The 17,500-nt window shown below is 44.4% G+C and overlaps 1 protein-coding gene across 3 annotated transcripts in view; it reads left to right on the plus strand.

The window, feature by feature from the left end:
- cacna1aa (calcium channel, voltage-dependent, P/Q type, alpha 1A subunit, a) overlaps positions 1–17,500 on the plus strand; it is a 77,981-nt gene that overhangs the window by 21,141 nt on the left and 39,340 nt on the right. For all 3 annotated transcript variants that reach the window (XM_042708399.1, XM_042708377.1, XM_042708386.1), the window contains exons 4-12: positions 7,207–7,298; positions 7,917–8,069; positions 8,746–8,933; positions 13,202–13,305; positions 13,830–13,945; positions 14,510–14,566; positions 14,999–15,076; positions 16,134–16,340; positions 16,955–17,067. In XM_042708399.1, the coding sequence (XP_042564333.1) occupies positions 7,207–7,298; positions 7,917–8,069; positions 8,746–8,933; positions 13,202–13,305; positions 13,830–13,945; positions 14,510–14,566; positions 14,999–15,076; positions 16,134–16,340; positions 16,955–17,067 (1,108 nt within the window). The remainder of the gene's footprint in view (positions 1–7,206; positions 7,299–7,916; positions 8,070–8,745; positions 8,934–13,201; positions 13,306–13,829; positions 13,946–14,509; positions 14,567–14,998; positions 15,077–16,133; positions 16,341–16,954; positions 17,068–17,500) is intronic.

Here is a 17,500-nt window from a genome sequence, read left to right on the forward strand (position 1 = left end):
GAAGTGTTGCTGCACCCTCTATGATTGCACTAGTTTAGTTTTGCAAAAGAAAAGAACAAATCACAATACCAAACGTCTGTGCTACATTTTCTGTGGTATAGAACAGTACAACAAAAAAGTATACAGTCACTTTTCATTCCCAGTACAGTAAGTGAAACAACAACACATGAGACCACTAGATGTACTTCAGCCCTAATGCATGAGTCTTTAGAAAAACAATCTTTAGCATATCTTATCCACCCCTTGTGTTACTAGGGGGACCTTAGCTGAGAGAGGTATTCATGAATTTTGGAAGAGGTGGTCATTGAATGCATTTTGTATCAAAGCTTTTGCAAAATATATCCACAGTTAAGTTCACAAAGTCTACTGATATGGTGACTGTGTGAAGTGTTTTGAAAAAGTAAGCATGGTATTGAGACAAGTGTTAAGATTATTGTACAAAATTTGATATTTAACATTTATCCTGATATTGCAGAAATTAGGCTAACAAGTTCCTCACACACGTATTAATAGTAAATGCAGTACAAAGTGTAGAACATCATTCAGATTGAATATTTAACTTAGTGCACAGACATTTTCCTTGTGACTTTTCTTTCGTTATTAAGCCTGTGCGATATAATGTGTGTTTCGAGGAGTCACCTGAGGAGAGTGTTTTGGGGGTTTCCATAGTGACGTGCGTTGCGTTGTCTTGCTTGTGCTCTGCCATGCTGTGAGTCGTGACTGCCCTTCCACATCTGACTGTGAGTTAACGTCAGCACAGATTCAGGCAAGGATGGGGAGGGAGGGGGGGGGGGAGGGGGGGGGGGGCTAGAAAGAGAGATCCAGAAAGAAAGAAAGATTGATTAAAAAAAGAAGGAAGAAAAGGGGGAAAGGGAAAAAGAAGAGACAGCAGATGTCTCATTCTGCTAACAGATGAAAGAGTTGACACACAGCAGAGCTACGACCTTTGACCTTTTTGATGGTCCTGCATATATTATCCACAAGACAAGCACAGTGACACACATGGGTGTCTTTTATTTCTGCCATTTCTCGCTCCTGCCACAGACACAGGTGATTACTGGTGATTACTGTCGGACTTTCATTAGTCATATTTTGAAATCTGACATTATAAAGTGCCCTTATTGGCCTCGTATACAAAGTACTTTGTGTGAATTACAGTAAGGTAGCATGGCAGGGAATTGCATAGACCCAGTGAGATTGTAGAGATAAATTAATGAATTTCGGGAAAATGCCCAATTTCACTGCAAGACTGCAGCAAACACGAACAAGGGCAGGGACAATAAGTTGAAAATAGAAATCTGTGTCATGAGAAAACTAGGCGCTTAGTTGGTACATTATTACATTATAGATGTTTGAAATGTACTATATTGTAACATACACTGACATCAGGGGCGCAGATAGCACTGGGGACGGGGGGGACATGTCCCCCCCAGATTCATAGTGACCCCGATCCGTCCCCACCACTCTCCCTACGTAAGGCGACAATCATCAGTTAATAACTCTGCACAGCTGATTAGGCGATGTTAGCGTCCCCCCAGTTCAAAAATCCCATTTGCACCGCTGACTGACATTTCATGTGCCATTTCTTTCTATCTGGTTAAATAATTCCTTGCAAGAGACATATTTCCATGGTTGACTGGACTGGACTGAGGACATAATGAATGCCCACTGTAGGTGTTTTGGTGTGAAAACGACATAGTTCATAGTTCTGTATCTATTAAGATAACTCAATTAATGGTGACACAGTGGTGGGTTGAAAGTTGTTGAAACACTAAAAGAAAGCGTGGCAAAAAGAAAGAGGAAAGGGGATAAGGTCAAATGTGGACAGGTTTGAGTCATGACATACAGAGCTGGTGTTTTGTGTGTGTCAGAGAGAGAGAGAGAAGGGGGGGGGGCGGGGGCATGGTGTGTCTGTGTGTGTGTTTGTGTAGTAGGGCTGTGGGGACAAGAAAATAATGGACCCTGTGTTCAACTGTGTGGAGTTGCAATGCTGAGTTCAGCAGTAAGAGAACCAGCCTGAAAGAAAGACAGACTGAGAGGGAAGGAGAAGGAGAGAGAAAAGGAGAAAGAGAGAGACCCAAGAGAGCGAACAAGAAGAGAGAGAGTGGGAGAGTGAGAGCAGAGGGGCAGAGGCTGCCATCCGAAACACACATACAGTGTGTTTGTAGACTTACATCTACACACACACACACACACACACACACACACACACACACACACACACACACACACACACACACACACACACAGATGAAAACTCCTGTGCACAGACAAACAGATATAACACATGCATCATCTTTCATTGAGACTTTGAGGCAATATTCCAGTGTGTGCGCACATTGTGCATATACGTATAACATATATTTAAAATGGGCAACGCAATCCTTGCTGGTTATGGGTAAGGCTGGTTATGCTTGTACGTGTGAACTGATTGTGGCAGTGCCTCAGCAATCACATGACCTAGATTCCAGCCTGTATGCATCAGTATCAGTGTGCCTAATCTCTTTAGTTTGATCCAGGAATGTACAAGTAGTCTTTGTGTGTGTGTGTGTGTGTGTGTGTGTGTGTCTCTATGTTGTAACACTTATTCCATTTATAGTTCAGCGCAAACTGTATCATTTTTAAGGAGAATCAATCTAGCCCCACCTCTCCACGTTATGGTGGTGATGCTGAGATTCTATCAATGAGCAAAAAACGGGGCCCTGTTGCCATGGAAACAGTTATGAATGAGAAAGAGGGCTGGGAACCGTAAGAAAAACCGTGCGCGGAACGGCCCGTTGCCGTGGCGACAGGATGAATTGAGTTTTTTTTTTTTTTTTTTTTTTTTTCTAATCCTGGCACCGCAATCGGAGCGTGGTGTGAAATGTAAATATTGCAGCAGAGCTAAAAACAAAAGCGATAAATAAATAGGACGGCCGAATTACGGAAATAGGGGCGAATGCGGCGTCGTGCCGTGGCACACTGCGCCGTGTGAGGTGGAGGATAGGAGCAGTACTGCCGCAGCGGGCAGCCCAAGCAGAGCGGCATTAGAGAGGGAAGGGGCTTGTCATAGTATCTGGCCAGAGTGGCATTAGAGAGGGGAATGAGCTTGTCATAGTATCTGGCCAGAGCGGCATTAGAGAGGGGAATGGGCTTGTCATAGTATCTGGCCAGAGCGGCATTAGAGAGGGAAGGGGCTTGTCATAGTATCTGGCCAGAGCGGCATTAGAGAAAGAAAGGTCTTGTCATAGTATCTGGCCAGAGTGGCATTAGAGAGGGAAGGGGCTTGTCATAGTATCTGGCCAGAGCGGCATTAGAGAGGGAAGGGGCTTGTCATAGTATCTGGCCAGAGCGGCATTAGAGAGGGAAGGGGCTTGTCATAGTATCTGGCCAGAGCGGCATTAGAGAGGGAAGGGGCTTGTCATAGTATCTGGCCAGAGTGGCATTAGAGAGGGAAGGGGCTTCCATTAAGGATCTTCAGCAGTAACAGCAGTTTTAAGTATATGAACATGTGGTGGTTGCCCAGTTTCAGTACAGTGTGCAGTGTGTACTGGTCATTTGTCCAGATTGGCCAGATTTGAACCGTCACCATTAACTGACTAAGTCAGTCTTATTAATCATTTGGGCATTGGAGTAAGGTGTGCCTATGTGTGTGTTATAATGTGCACATGTTTCCTGCATATGCACCAGTGGCACTGGCATGCATTTCATGCATATGCCAACACATGCATACAACATGAACACCTCTCTCACACACACACACACACACACACACACACACACACACACCAGTAAACTCAACCACGATAACAGTCTGGCTCCAGCTCCTCTCCCTACTGGAGGTGATTGACAGGTGTGTGTCCCGCTGAGCTCTCCTTGTAAGTGCTGAGCAGACACCTCACAATCCCCCCCCCCTTCCCCTATCCCTATCGCACACCACCACCTGCCCCCTGCTGTTTTAGTTCTCACTCTCCCTCCCCAAAACATCCCTTCACACACCTTTACACACCTGCTACATGCCCCGGGCCCCACCGCACCACACCGGCACCACACCTGCACATCAAGGTCCCCCCCCCCCAGAGGCCTGTGGAAGCCCAGTCGACACACATCCTCACAGGGGCTCCGTGGTTCTCCACAGACTGCCTCAATGACTTCATTTTTATGAAATGTCTTATCTCGTATTGCGTGTTGAGTGTTAATTGTTATGCTTCGTGGTGATCGGTGGTGTGTCTTAATTGATATTGGGTGTGTGCAGTGGTGTGTGTTGAGCTGTAACGGGTGTGTGTGTGTAGTCGGTAGTATTCATTGTGTGTGTGGTGTGCTTTGTAATAATCAGTGTGTGGTCTTGCGGTGAGTAGAAAAGGATGTGTTGGAGGTTGGTTGTGCACACATACTGCGTGGTATAGTGTGTGCAGGATACCATAGGGTTAGGGTTAGTGGTATAGTGTGTGCAGGGTACTATAGGTAGAAGTGATGGTCTCCACTGCTGGTGGATGGAGGGCGGTGTGTGTGTGTGTGTGAGCGGTGTAGGGTAGACGTGGTGAGTAATGCCATGTAATGGCTGTGTAATGCGCGTCTGAGCGTTCCCCAGGCACATCTATCTCTCAGTGGCCTGTCAGGCCCCCTTCATCTGCCCCCCCCCCCCCCCCCCCCCCCCCCTCCATCCCACAATGCCTTGTGATCAATAAAGTGCAACAGTATATCAATCCCCCTTCCCGTCAGGAAAGTTAATTCGGACTGGGTGTGTGTGTGTGCGCGTGTGATAATGGATTAGATGCAGGGCTTTAACGCTGGTGTACATGACACTATGGCGCTGATGTGAATTATGACTGTGTTGACATATATGGCCTATGGTGATATGTTACTGAAGTACACAGGGTAGCTAGACACAAGAGGCATGCTCGTAACCAGCAACCAAAGGCTGGACCATGGTCATTTTTTTTTTCAGATTCAAAATTAAATGTGTAGCTCAATACAACTTAATGAAATTGAAAACAGATTGAGAATTTCTCATTTGACTGTTGCTTGTAAGCTGGCAGCATAGCGTATTCGGTAAGACAAAAGCAATGATTGACATGACATTGATCGTAAGAAACATAAAAAATTGCAGCCTGGCCCCACATCTGGAGAAGGCCTATAGGCTAGAGTATGAAACATGTAAATATGCAAACACTGGACATGATGAAGGGTAGGCTATGCCATTCATTGTAGCATTTAACACATCATAGGTAAAAAAAAAAAGAACCTGCACATTATTCAAAACAAGTACACAGTAAGAAACTTTTCAAACCAAGTATGCAAATGCAGGTAGCATTTTATTTTATTTAGTAATGGCCTGCAATGGTGTTTGTCTGAAGCAGGTTTATTTGTATAGCCTAGTAGTTAGATAAAAAATATATAGGCTTACTTTATCAACACTCACGCTTCATACTCTAAGACTGTATTTTAATGCTAAATAATGCCCGTATTCCTTATTATTCAAGCAACAATGCTTATTGATATGAAAACTATTAGGCCTAAGTATTGTTGCATAATAATAATAAATACACTCATTCTTCTCAGCTACCTTACAGTAAACTATTAACTCACTAATAATAAGGTCTATTTTAGCAATGTCCAAATCCACAGAAAAACTAATAAAACTGAGGGAGAGCCTAGTCAAAATGTCAAAAAATGTTCAGACAGAGTCCTATAAGTCTTGTTCCTAAGGTAAGCCAAGAGCTGAAGAAACTGCATGACGCATGCAGGTTACACTGCTACATTTACACACAGGTTTAAGCACCTTGAGCTGCATTGTTTTGCATGAAAGGTGCTATACAAATAAAGTTCATTATTATTATTATTATAACACACCACACAGACACAAAGACTCTTAATCGCAAGTAAAATAGCCTTTATATGGAGTTTATAGAATTTTTATAAGATGAGATTTCAAAACAGTCTGTGTCACCTACTAATATAGTCTCAATGGGGGCGACAGTGGTACAGGAGGTAGAGAAGTCGTTTAGTAATCAGAAGGTTGCCAGTTCGATTCCCTGTCGAAGTGTCCTTGAGCAAGACGCTGAACCCCGAATTGCTCCTGATGTGCAGTGTGCCATCAGTGTAAATGTAAAATGTGTATACATTGTAAGTCGCACATATGTAAGTCGCTTTGGATAAAAGCGTCTGCTAAATGACTAAATGTAAATGTAAATGTAATATACCAAAAAATGACAGTAATGTAAGTCATAGGATGGGGAACATGTGCTAGAAATTTAAGACCAAAAAGTGACAGACAAAGTGACAAAGTGACAGACAGACATCATAAAATATGACGGTAGGACCCATTAAAATAGGATATTGACGTCATGTTGTTTGTGTTTGCATTACAGTAGTCAAGTGTGAGTGTAATTGAGTGGTTTATATAAAAGCACAGCCTTAAAGTAGCAGTCAGCATCTGGCTGGGATGATTCACACCATGCGTCAGGTAACGGAATAACTGGAAGTGAGACAACTAAACTACAGGTAAAAATCCACGTGTGTGTGTGTGTGTTTATGGGAACTTGTGTCCTTTCCTCAGTGGCATTTGGTTGAGTATTTATTGAACGTGTTTGTGTGTGGTCTGTGTGTTTGTGTGAGTGTGTGAGTCAGGTGGTGGCTGACTGTGGTTATGGCTTGCAGACGGCAAGGCTATAAATAGGCCCAGAGAAAGATAGGAATAAAACGAGTCAGTCAGCATATCTCTCTTCTCTCTCCCACTGGACAGTTTATTCTTCCTCTCACAGAGATTCTGTCTCTCTTCCTCCTTCCTCCTCTATTCAACCATCTTCCCTTTTTTTATCTTCCTCCATTTGATGTCATTCAGGTACATTTTGTTCAATTAACCTTATTTTAATTCATTTGGAGATCGGACAGACGTGATAAAATGAATCACAAATGTTAAACACTGCACCCTTAATCACATCACTGATTGTTGCAGATATCACAAGTACCTCAACAGTCTGACAGGTCTTTGTCTCTCCATCAGTCCATTGTCTCAATGATCAATTATCATTCTTTTTGGATTGTCTGCATCCATTGCACTAGTTGGTATGGAAGTTGTATGTCATGTAGATGGTTTAATGGGGGCTTTTTTGTTCACACACACACACACACACACACACACACACACACACACACACACACACACACACACACACACACACGAGGACACTTTCTAACTCTTGTATCCATGCTGTTCTCTTCTAGAATCCTCTCCACGATTGGGTCGGAGTTTGACCTGCGGACCCTTCGTGCCGTGAGAGTGTTGAGACCCCTCAAATTGGTGTCTGGGATTCCCAGTGAGTTTAGTTGGAGAATGACTTGGGTGGTGTTTGGGGGTGGGGGTGGGGTGGTGGTGTTGGTGGTCTGAGAAAAGAAAGGGATGGCTGTAGGCACAGCATTCATTAGAACTTCTTACAACTGATCCACTAACGTCAAAGCCTGACCTAGGAGAAGGCCTAGAATATTTCTATCTGCCACATCTGTTTCTTAACATAGAGGCATTTCTGTAAATGAAAGTTAATAAAGACACGCTGACATCGGAAGCACTGGCCCAAGTAGACATTTTAAATGTAAAAATTGAAGTATGAAGTATGAAGCTTCGACAGTTCCAGTACTACACTCACTATAGTCTAGCAATACGTGCATTAAAGTAGATCAGGAATGGGAATCTATATCCAATGCTGTGTTTAATCAGTTGTGCTTTTACTCAGTTGCCATTGCCAGAAACCGTAGAAATGATTGCTGCAATTGGCAATGCTCCACATTCGTACAATGGAAAATAGTTTAAAATGTTTTCTCTGTGATTTCATTTATTAAAAGCAACACAGATCTGTGTATTTCTTATAGCTGTTCATTCTTTTTGGTATAGTTCCTTGGGGTATTTCTTGACGTGAAGCTTTCTGTTTGACCTCCAGGCCTGCAGGTGGTGCTCAAATCCATCATGAAGGCCATGATCCCTCTCCTGCAGATTGGTTTGCTGCTGTTCTTTGCCATTCTCATGTTTGCCATCATAGGCCTTGAGTTTTACATGGGGAAGTTCCACACCACCTGCTTTGACATCTACACAGGTGAGCCCCCCTCTCTTTGGACTTCGCCACTCTCAGGCAGACTGAGGCCGAACCGTGGTGGATTCATGCTCTCGCGTACTTATATGTTCTGTCCTCCTCTTACCTTAATTGTATTTTGTATCTGTCCTGTGTATGTATGCCCCTACTCGTCTGTCTTCTACTCTCGGTTTACCCCCTCTCTTTAACTACCTTTCTACACCTTTCTGTGTGTTACAAACCAGCTCCGCTGATATGCAACAAATGAAGCACAAGACAAAATGGGCTCGAGTCTAGGGGGTTTTAATAAACAAAAAGGCGATATCGAACAGAGAATTTCAAAGACAAAGTAGGACGACGAGGAAGGCCAAATAGCGTGGCGGCACGCAGTCGAAGGAGAGAGGTTCTGGACGGCGATCCCGGCCTTAAAACATATCGGGCTCCGCCCACGGCTGACAGGCAACACCTGCACACAATCAAAATAGTAGGCAAAGTAACAGACATGGAAATAAGGGAAAACAGCGACCCCTAAGGCAGGAGGACGTAACACTGTGGCATACTGATTTCCCTCTCTCTCTCTCTCTCTCTCTCTCTCTCTCTCTCTCTCTCTCTCTCTCCCTCTCCCCCTTTCTCTCTCATTATTGCTCTTTTTTCAATTCCTCCTTCACTCTCTTTTTGCTTGTTTATTCTGTCCACTAAGATGAGATTCGGGAGGAGTATCCCTGTGGTGTTGAGCCTCCGTCTCGTCTTTGTCCTAACGGCACCATCTGTAAGCAGTACTGGCTCGGCCCTAACTACGGCATCACACAGTTTGACAACATCCTGTTCGCCATCCTCACCGTCTTCCAGTGCATCACCATGGAGGGCTGGACAGACCTCCTCTACTATGTAAGTCCCGCTACTTGACTTTTGCTACAATGTGAAGCTGCGTATGAGAAGGCCTCTGTGGTCTCACGACAGAGAATGTGTCATGTTGAGAAACATGCTGGAGAATTTTTAGTGCAAACGGTTGTTTTGCAGTGTGTTAATGTCTCAGTTCTGTAGTAGCTGGATATATCAGGGGGTTTCTGTGTGTTTTGGACAGCTGGGTGTCATGCCAACACAAGGCAGAGTCAGGGGCAGGTCATGGAACTCTAACCATAATGAATGACTCAACACATTTATAGCATTGTGAGGCTCAGGCTCTCTACTCGACAGCATCAAAACCCTCAAAAGTGATATTGAAAGTCTGGTATCTTTTGCGCATTCCTATTAAACCTTTTGTTTATCAACTGAATTAAAACATTTCCGGCTTCAAGAACCACTTTCAGCCCTGAAAATTGCTTTAGATTTTGTACATTAACAGATTTAATTACTGTTGCATGTAATACATGTTTGGAGTATCAAACGGCAAACCTCTCGATCATTATGTTTGTATTGATGGGTCCTTAACACAGTCGCACATTATCTAGTAGGTCTACACCCACAACGGATCAGCAGACCAAAAACAAGCCGTGCTGATTTAGTGCCTGACCCCTAAATTGCTTTACTGTGTTGCGTGTCTGACTAATTGTACTCTTCGGGCCAAATGGAAGTCTATGCCAGACCAGAACTGTACACTGGAGGGACTGTGGGAGAATAAGCCTTATGTGCTGTGTGAAGACCTGTTGCCAAAAGTACAGTTGTCCTATGCCTGAATTATTGTTTATCGTTTCTTGAACATTTTGAAACTGAAATGATGCATGTAAAGAATACCTAAAGAGTGGTTTTAAAACCTTGCTCTATCCTATTCCTTTGTCTGTATTATATTGATCATTTGAAATCTGGAGTGTCTTTCTGTCATGCCCTCAGACTTCAGTAGGTCTGTGTGTCTCTGTGCTAGGAGAAATCCTCCAGAAATCTAGGGCAGGGAGGTCATCTTAGTGTTGAGGCAGCAATCAACGTTTTATCTAGTATTAACAGTTCAAAAGGAATGCACACAGGCACACTCGCCCACCCACACACACACACACACACACACACACACACACACACACACACACTCTCACTCTCTCTCTCTCTCTCACTCTTTCACTCACACACACACACACACACACACACACACACACACACACACACACACACACACACACACACACACACACACACACACACAAATACAGACAGAGACACAGGGCTGCTTCTCTTGTTTTCATTCTCACAACTTGGATGCCTCTCCTGTACTTCCTCCTCTTCCTTCTGCAGTTCCTACTCTGCCTCTGGTCCATTCACCGCATCCCTCTCTCTCTCTCTCCTTCTCTGCCTGTCCCTTTCTCTCTGCCTCTCTTCCTTTCTCTCTGTACCCTGTACCCTTTCCCTCCATCTCCATCAGTCCCACCCAGGCACTTCTCTATATTTAACAGTCTCTGTTCAGCTGGAGTTATTCCTGCCTCGGCCGGGGGAGAAGCTGCTGAAAGTTTAATGGGCAAAAGGACTGCAGTACATACAGCAGAGCTCTCAGACATGCAGAGAGAGAGAGAGAGATGGAGGGAGAATGGAAGAGAAAGAGAGAGAGGAGAGGAGAAGTAGAGAGAGATGGAGGGAGCAGCTAGAGACAGACCGACAGACAGAGAGAGAGAGAGAGAGAGAGTGATTCTGTGTGTGTGAGAGTGAGACATGGAGAAATATTCTTACATACAAACACAGAAGCCTTGCACTGAAAATCTCTGCTACACCATACTTTAGTAAACGTACAGATACTGTTAAGACCCATGGTTAAAAAGTCAGAAGGACTCCGACTGTTACCTGAAAGAGATCAGTCACTCAAAAATACATGTGCAGAATCCTCTTATTCATCCATTGATCCACAGCCAGTCTTCTCAATTTTTCGGTTCAAGGTTGACCTGGGTCCAGGCACCGTATGGATATATTTTGGAAGTGCCCGGTAAGCCCTTCCACTCCGTCTCGCAATGAAGTGACATCATTCATCCAGCAGGACCTTCAATAATTCATAGTCTGGATTCTAGGGCAGACTATATGAATAAAGAAAGACAAAGGGAGTGCACCCTTTTCATCATGTCCTGCTTTTGTAATGAAACACTTCCCCACGCTGAAAAGCACACCCATTTCCAGATGCTACCATAGCTGAGCCTTTTTCACACAGAGAAGAAACCGCCCTCTCTTCTAAGGGGATCATGGCTTGATGATAATGATAAGTTGATTTGTTTTTTACACCACACCATCAAGCTGTAATATTTTAGTTGAAGAAAATATTCTCATAATTACCTTAAAGGGGCCATATGTAGCCCAGAAAACAAGCCTTTCAAATCGGTACCGCATTCCAAATTCTACATATTGGGGAGCGTTGTTTCCCCCCCTCCCCCGAGTCGTACACTGTAAGTAGATCAGCTAATGTATAGTTTGCAGCGTTTGCAAAACTACAAACCTGCTCGTATGAATTTTTGATTCCGTGTCAGTGTTAGTTAGATGCATGGGCAGCTATGTACATTAGCCAAAGCTAAGCCTGTTATCCCGAAAACAAGCCATCTGCTTCGAAAATAGGCTACACACTAGTAGCCTAGTGTTCTTCCTTGTTGCAGCCTGGTGCAGATCTCAGTTATGACGTGCCCTCACCTGTGTCAAGTGAAGCCAGTGAAGGCTGGTCAGGTGCCGCTGATATGAGAGGCAGAGGGTGGAGAGGATGAGCTAGAGAGAGGAGCGGACAGAGGAGGAGGAGGAGAAGAAGAGAGTGCAGGTCCTAGTGGTACAAGAGGCAGAAGATCTAGAGAGGAAGAGCAACAGAGAGAAGAGAGAGTGCAGGTCCTGCATACCTGTCAAGTTAAAGTAACATTATGTTATGTTTTAAAAGGAGAATATACTGGCTGTAGCATTCAGTTTAGCATGTTTCCTTAATCTCTGACCACATATCATATTCATTTTATGATTTAGTACAATGTATTACGTATGATTTACACATTAAATACTGTATATTACTGGATAGTATTATACATAAGATACATCTATATCTGCGCCATCTATCCCTCATTTTAAGTAGATAGAGAGATAGAGAGATAGATAGATAGAGAGATAGATACATGCATACATTCTAGCGGGGCACAGCGATGTCTGTCTGTCTGTATCTGTATTCGAATAGAACACCGGACGTGGGTGTGGTTTATACTGTATTTCACATTTAAATCAGGCAAATGTTGTATTTTTAAACGGAATTTCCATTGCCAATGCAGTTGTTGTGCCTTCAAAGCATCCAATTGATTTAATATTGGCATATCATTAATTATGAAATATAGTTCCATATCCATAATGTATTTGTATTCAGGTGCAACCCTAATACATACACACATACAGTACATACAAACATACTTACTTATGAAATGTTGGGCATCCAGTAACTTATACAACACATACAAAAGCATACAATGGACACAATAACAAAACACAGCATTGCAGTGACGGTGTAGCCTCCAGACCCGCTACAGAGAGCTGTCACTATGATAGAGCATGTGCCAGTGAAGGCAGTGCAAAATGTTGTATTACATTCAGGTAGCCTTCATTATTAATATGTTATAAAACGTGTTCTTGTCTCGTCATTATACATAATATACATTAACACAATACATTTTTTAAAGAAGTTGCCGACTGTTCTCATCAATGAAAACACGTCAAGAATATGCAGGGTTATTTTGGGTTCTCCTGTACTTGAATTATGTGTCATGTGACTGGCATAACCATATCTTAAAACATGTTATAGCAGCTGCCCTGCCCTGTTGTTATTCATCGTGACGGTTGACGCCTGATGATTTGACAGTTTTATGTCACCATTAGCAGAAATTCATCATCAAATGAATCAATTCGTTCGTCATCATGGCAGCCCTCGGAACTGTAGATGCCATAGCTGCGCAGCTTTGACTGATAGGACACTGTAGCTTCACTGGAACTGACTCCCATAATAACCTCCGTCAAGATATGAAATATGCCATTCATTGTTTGTAACATTGTTATGTTAGCCCCCATGATGTAGAGGTCAAGTCAAATGTTGCTGGTTATTCGTGAGAGCCTTCGGATACCATAGTGTCCAGAAGAACTAGAGGCTTTTAAAGCCAAAAAGAATCCGCTCTTGACAAGGTGTCCTGTCGTGGCTCCCGTCTCACGTGTTTACTTGGCACCCGTCTGTCTCCCAGAGCGACGACGCCTCTGGAGGCGCCTGGAACTGGATGTACTTCATCCCCCTCATCATCATCGGCTCCTTCTTCATGCTCAACCTGGTGCTGGGTGTCCTGTCCGGGTAGGTCACAATCGTCTCTCCTCTATGCCTGGTGCTTGTCAGTCTAGAGGTGTCCATGATTTTTTTTGTCTGTCTGTTGGCCTGTATGTTTGTCTATCTGTCAGCATATGTGCCCTAGTCCTTACCTGTTTTTTCTATGCAGTATATCGGTTTAAAGTTTCTTCAGAAGTGTTACCGTATTGCTCTCGTAGTCGAACTAGCACAGCACGATGCTAATTATGCGAGTGTGATGGGTACAATTAGTTGGGAGCAGAAGCTCAAATTACATAACATCACAGTGCAGTATGTAGCTTTAGCTAAAGGCATCTGCTTTATGACTAAGTGTAATTGAATTCATAGGCTGGCGTAGAGTCGCCCAAGTGACTTTTTTTTTTTTTGGAGGGCTTTGCTGATTTTATGTAACCTGGGTTACACTTCTGTCTGATTAGGGAAAAAATGAAGTGAGGGCTGAATTTTGCTTCTGCACTGGTGTGTGTTTGTGTGTGTGTGTGTGTGTGTGTGTGTGTGTGTGTGTGTGTGTGTAGGGAGTTTGCCAAAGAGAGGGAGCGTGTGGAGAACAGGAGTGAGTTTCTGAAGCTGAGGCGACAACAGCAGATTGAGAGGGAGCTCAACGGCTACCTGGAGTGGATCTGCAAAGCAGGCAAGTCCATTACAAGTGCACAAACACTATATACACATGCACACACACATTCACATATACACACATTCACATATATACACACACACACACACACACACACACACACACACACAGTAAACACATTTGCACAACAGCAGAATTGCTTGCTGATTATATCCACCATGCAGTGTTGTATAATGTAACCCAGGAAGAGAGGTGCTAGGTAGATTAGATTTCCTCTAACTGTTTCTGATGAGTCATGATGACTTCATCCAGGCTGATGGATTTGGAGTGAGCTGTATGTGATTATGACTGTCACAGACATGTGAGTTTTTAACATGCCCTATTTGTTAGCTGGAATATGCCTTGCCTTAAGGGACATTTTGTTTATCGAAAGCCTGTGTTTTTTGTAGGTCCATCCCACTCAAGAGTGCATTATGAAAATGCTCACAAGACCAACTATTATGCGTAGTGTCAGCACTTTTTTACAGTGAGAGTTAAACTGACTATGTGACTTGACATGACTTTTTTTTTTCCATAAGTCAGAATGCCCCTGCCTGATTTTAACCCTTTCATTTTGTTTAGAAGAAGTTATTCTGGCGGACGAAGACGTCGAAACGGACGACCGGATGCCCTTTGATGGTATTTACCCCCTGAGCTCTCTGCGTCCGTCTCTCCGTCTCTCCGTCTCTCAGTCTCTCAGTCTCTCCCTCGCTTTCCGTCTCTAGTTCACTGGCTGTACAATCTGTTCTTAGCAGACTAGCCCCGGTGGCTTTTTGTTCTCCTCTTCATCTGTTTCTTCATCTCGCAATCCCTCTCCTCCCTTTTCCCCTCTGTTGACCTCAGTGGCTTTGCTTTGCCTCGAACCTTCACGTCTCAGTGGTGTGCCGTGTCAGTGGACGTCCACGTGCCTCAGTGTTTGTGTGTGTGTGTGTGTGTTTGTGAGTGTGAGTGTGTGTAGGTGTTTGTGTTTGTGTTTGTGTTTGTGTTCTGTCCACTCCACTGGACTCAGTTGGTGAGTTGGAGTGAGTTGGAGTGAGTTGGAGTGAGTCACAGAGTGTGATATCCTCACAGGGTCGCGGAGAAGGCCCACCCTCAAGAAGAACAAGAACGACCTCTTGAACCCAGAGGAGGCAGAAGGAGACGCTCTAGGTGAGAATGATGTGTGAACGCTCACACACACACATACACACATACACACACACCTCCACATACACTCACACACACATCCACGCATCCACACTCCTAAACAAACACACACACACACACACACACACACACACACACACACACACACACACACACTCAGTGCGCTCAGAGTATACGTAATGAGAGAATGCAGTTGGGCTAACACACACACACACACACACACACTCTTAATCAACGAATATGCACACGCAGACACAAATATAGACCATGTACCCTTATAAAACCACTCCCTGCTAGGCACACACAAACTCTAATGTGAACACAAATATAAACAGGCATGCACCCATGCACCCAGTGCTCAGCGCTCCACAAATAGGCACAGCGCTGGCTACCTATTAAGGATGATTGAGCAGAGCTCTTCCTCTAGGGTGGGTGGACTGAGGTAAACACAGTCAGCAGTCAGCGGACGTGTGACACGCAGAATGCAAATGTTCAGCAGATACAGTAGGGTGTACTAAGGGTGTGTGATTAAAGCTACATCCCATGTCAACAACAGAGCCCAACGGATCAGCTGAGGGAGCGGTAGGCTTCACCGAGGGGGGGCTGCTGATGCAGTACAGTAGCAGGGTGGTGGGAGGGGGGGCCTTTCCTTCTGTTTTGGGTTTGGGTTTCGCTCCAGTGACTTCACAGTTTCTGCAACTGTTCTGTACTTCTGCTTGTTCTCAAAACCTCGCCCCCCTCCTCCCACCGGCCCCTCACTCTCTATTCTGCATCCATCCGACATGTGTGAACATTTCTGTGTTTTCACACTCCCCCTTCTCTCTCTCTCTCTCTCCATCTCCTTCTTTTCCACCTGGAACTTTCCATCTTTCACCTACCTACTCAACCCCCCCCCCCCAATCCTCTTTACTGTTATATCCATCTCTTCTGTCTCCTCCTTTCCTCTGCTTTCTCTCTTTCCTGTCTCCCCCCCCCCATCGTACCCACACTTGCTTATTCGTTCACCCTCCATGCCCGTCCTCTCCTCCTGCCTGTGCCCGCACCCGGCTCCCGTCCTCAGGCTCTCCGTTCGCCCGTGCCAGCCTGAAGAGCTCCAAGCTGGAGGGCTCCACCTGGGACAAGCGGGAGCGGCGGCTTCGCTTCTTCGTCCGCCACGTGGTGAAGACGCAGGCCTTCTACTGGTCCGTGCTCTGCCTGGTGGGCCTCAACACGCTGTGCGTGGCCGTGGTGCACTACGACCAGCCCGACTTCCTCTCCGACTTCCTCTGTGAGTGTTGTCCTCGGGGGCCCCTCTAATGCTGTGATTGTGTGTGTGTGTGTGTGTGTGTGTGTGTGTGTGTGTGTTGTGAGAGGGGTCTGACCTCTGGGATTTTCCTGAGCGTGTAATGTTCTTGTTCGGCAAATAAGGTGCATCATCCTTTTGTATCACTCGCTCACTTGCCCTGGGAGAGCTTTAAGTCATTATGTGTGAGAGAACCTTGTTAAAAGAATTCTGTTAATTAGCCAGATGGTCCATTGGAAGTGTCTGGGTGGCCGTAGGCTTCCTGACGTAGGGTCATACCGTCTATGCAGCCCTGCAGCCTATTTACAGCCCGAAGGCAGGGGGTCTGTGTTTGCCAGGTCTGGTTGACATAGGCAGCCATCAAAAGCTGTCTGTGAGCGAGCATCAGAACCGGGTTTTTTAGTGGGATACAATGATCATTTTCAACATTTTGGTCTTCTGTTTGCATTCTCACACCCTTTTAGGTTTCTCTCAACGTTTCTTCAATGTCTCACTTTCACAATGTTGTTTCCTAATAGCTTCAGTGAGATCTCGTTCGAATCGCCCTTTTTGCGCTGTTCTCACTTCGCCGCTCCCCTGTGCCCTTTTTTTTCATCCAGATTTTGCCGAGTTCATTTTTCTGGGCATCTTCATGTCGGAGATGTGCATCAAGATGTATGGACTGGGGACGAACCCTTACTTTCACTCCTCCTTCAACTGCTTCGACTGCATTGTGAGTGTTCCCTCTGCCCTGTTTCTCTCATACACTCTTGCTTTCTTTTTTCTTTTAAGTAAAGGGCAATAGCCAAGTTTGAGGCATCAGGTATTTTTTTAATACATTTCTATGTGGTCATGTGTCTGCTGACATGCTGTATAAATGAGGACGCTGATATCCCTGGCTTAAAAACTGACGTTAGCCAGTTGATATCTTTTGAGTTGAAAGTTTCACTGAATTGAAATGGTTGCTTCTGAAGGTTCATTTTGTCCAAATGCAATATGTACAAACTCAGAAAATATTAAATAAATAAGTAAGATGCCTATAATGTTCAGGCATATGGAGACAGATAGTGTTTTGATGTCACCATCTAAAATGCATTGTTGTTATTCCACCACTAATTTAATACTTTTCTAATATCAAAAAAATATGACTTATAATACTAGAACAG

The sequence above is a fragment of the Clupea harengus genome, chromosome 1, assembly GCF_900700415.2.
Source record: "Clupea harengus chromosome 1, Ch_v2.0.2, whole genome shotgun sequence".
In the NCBI taxonomy this organism is placed as follows: Eukaryota; Metazoa; Chordata; class Actinopteri; order Clupeiformes; family Clupeidae; genus Clupea; species Clupea harengus.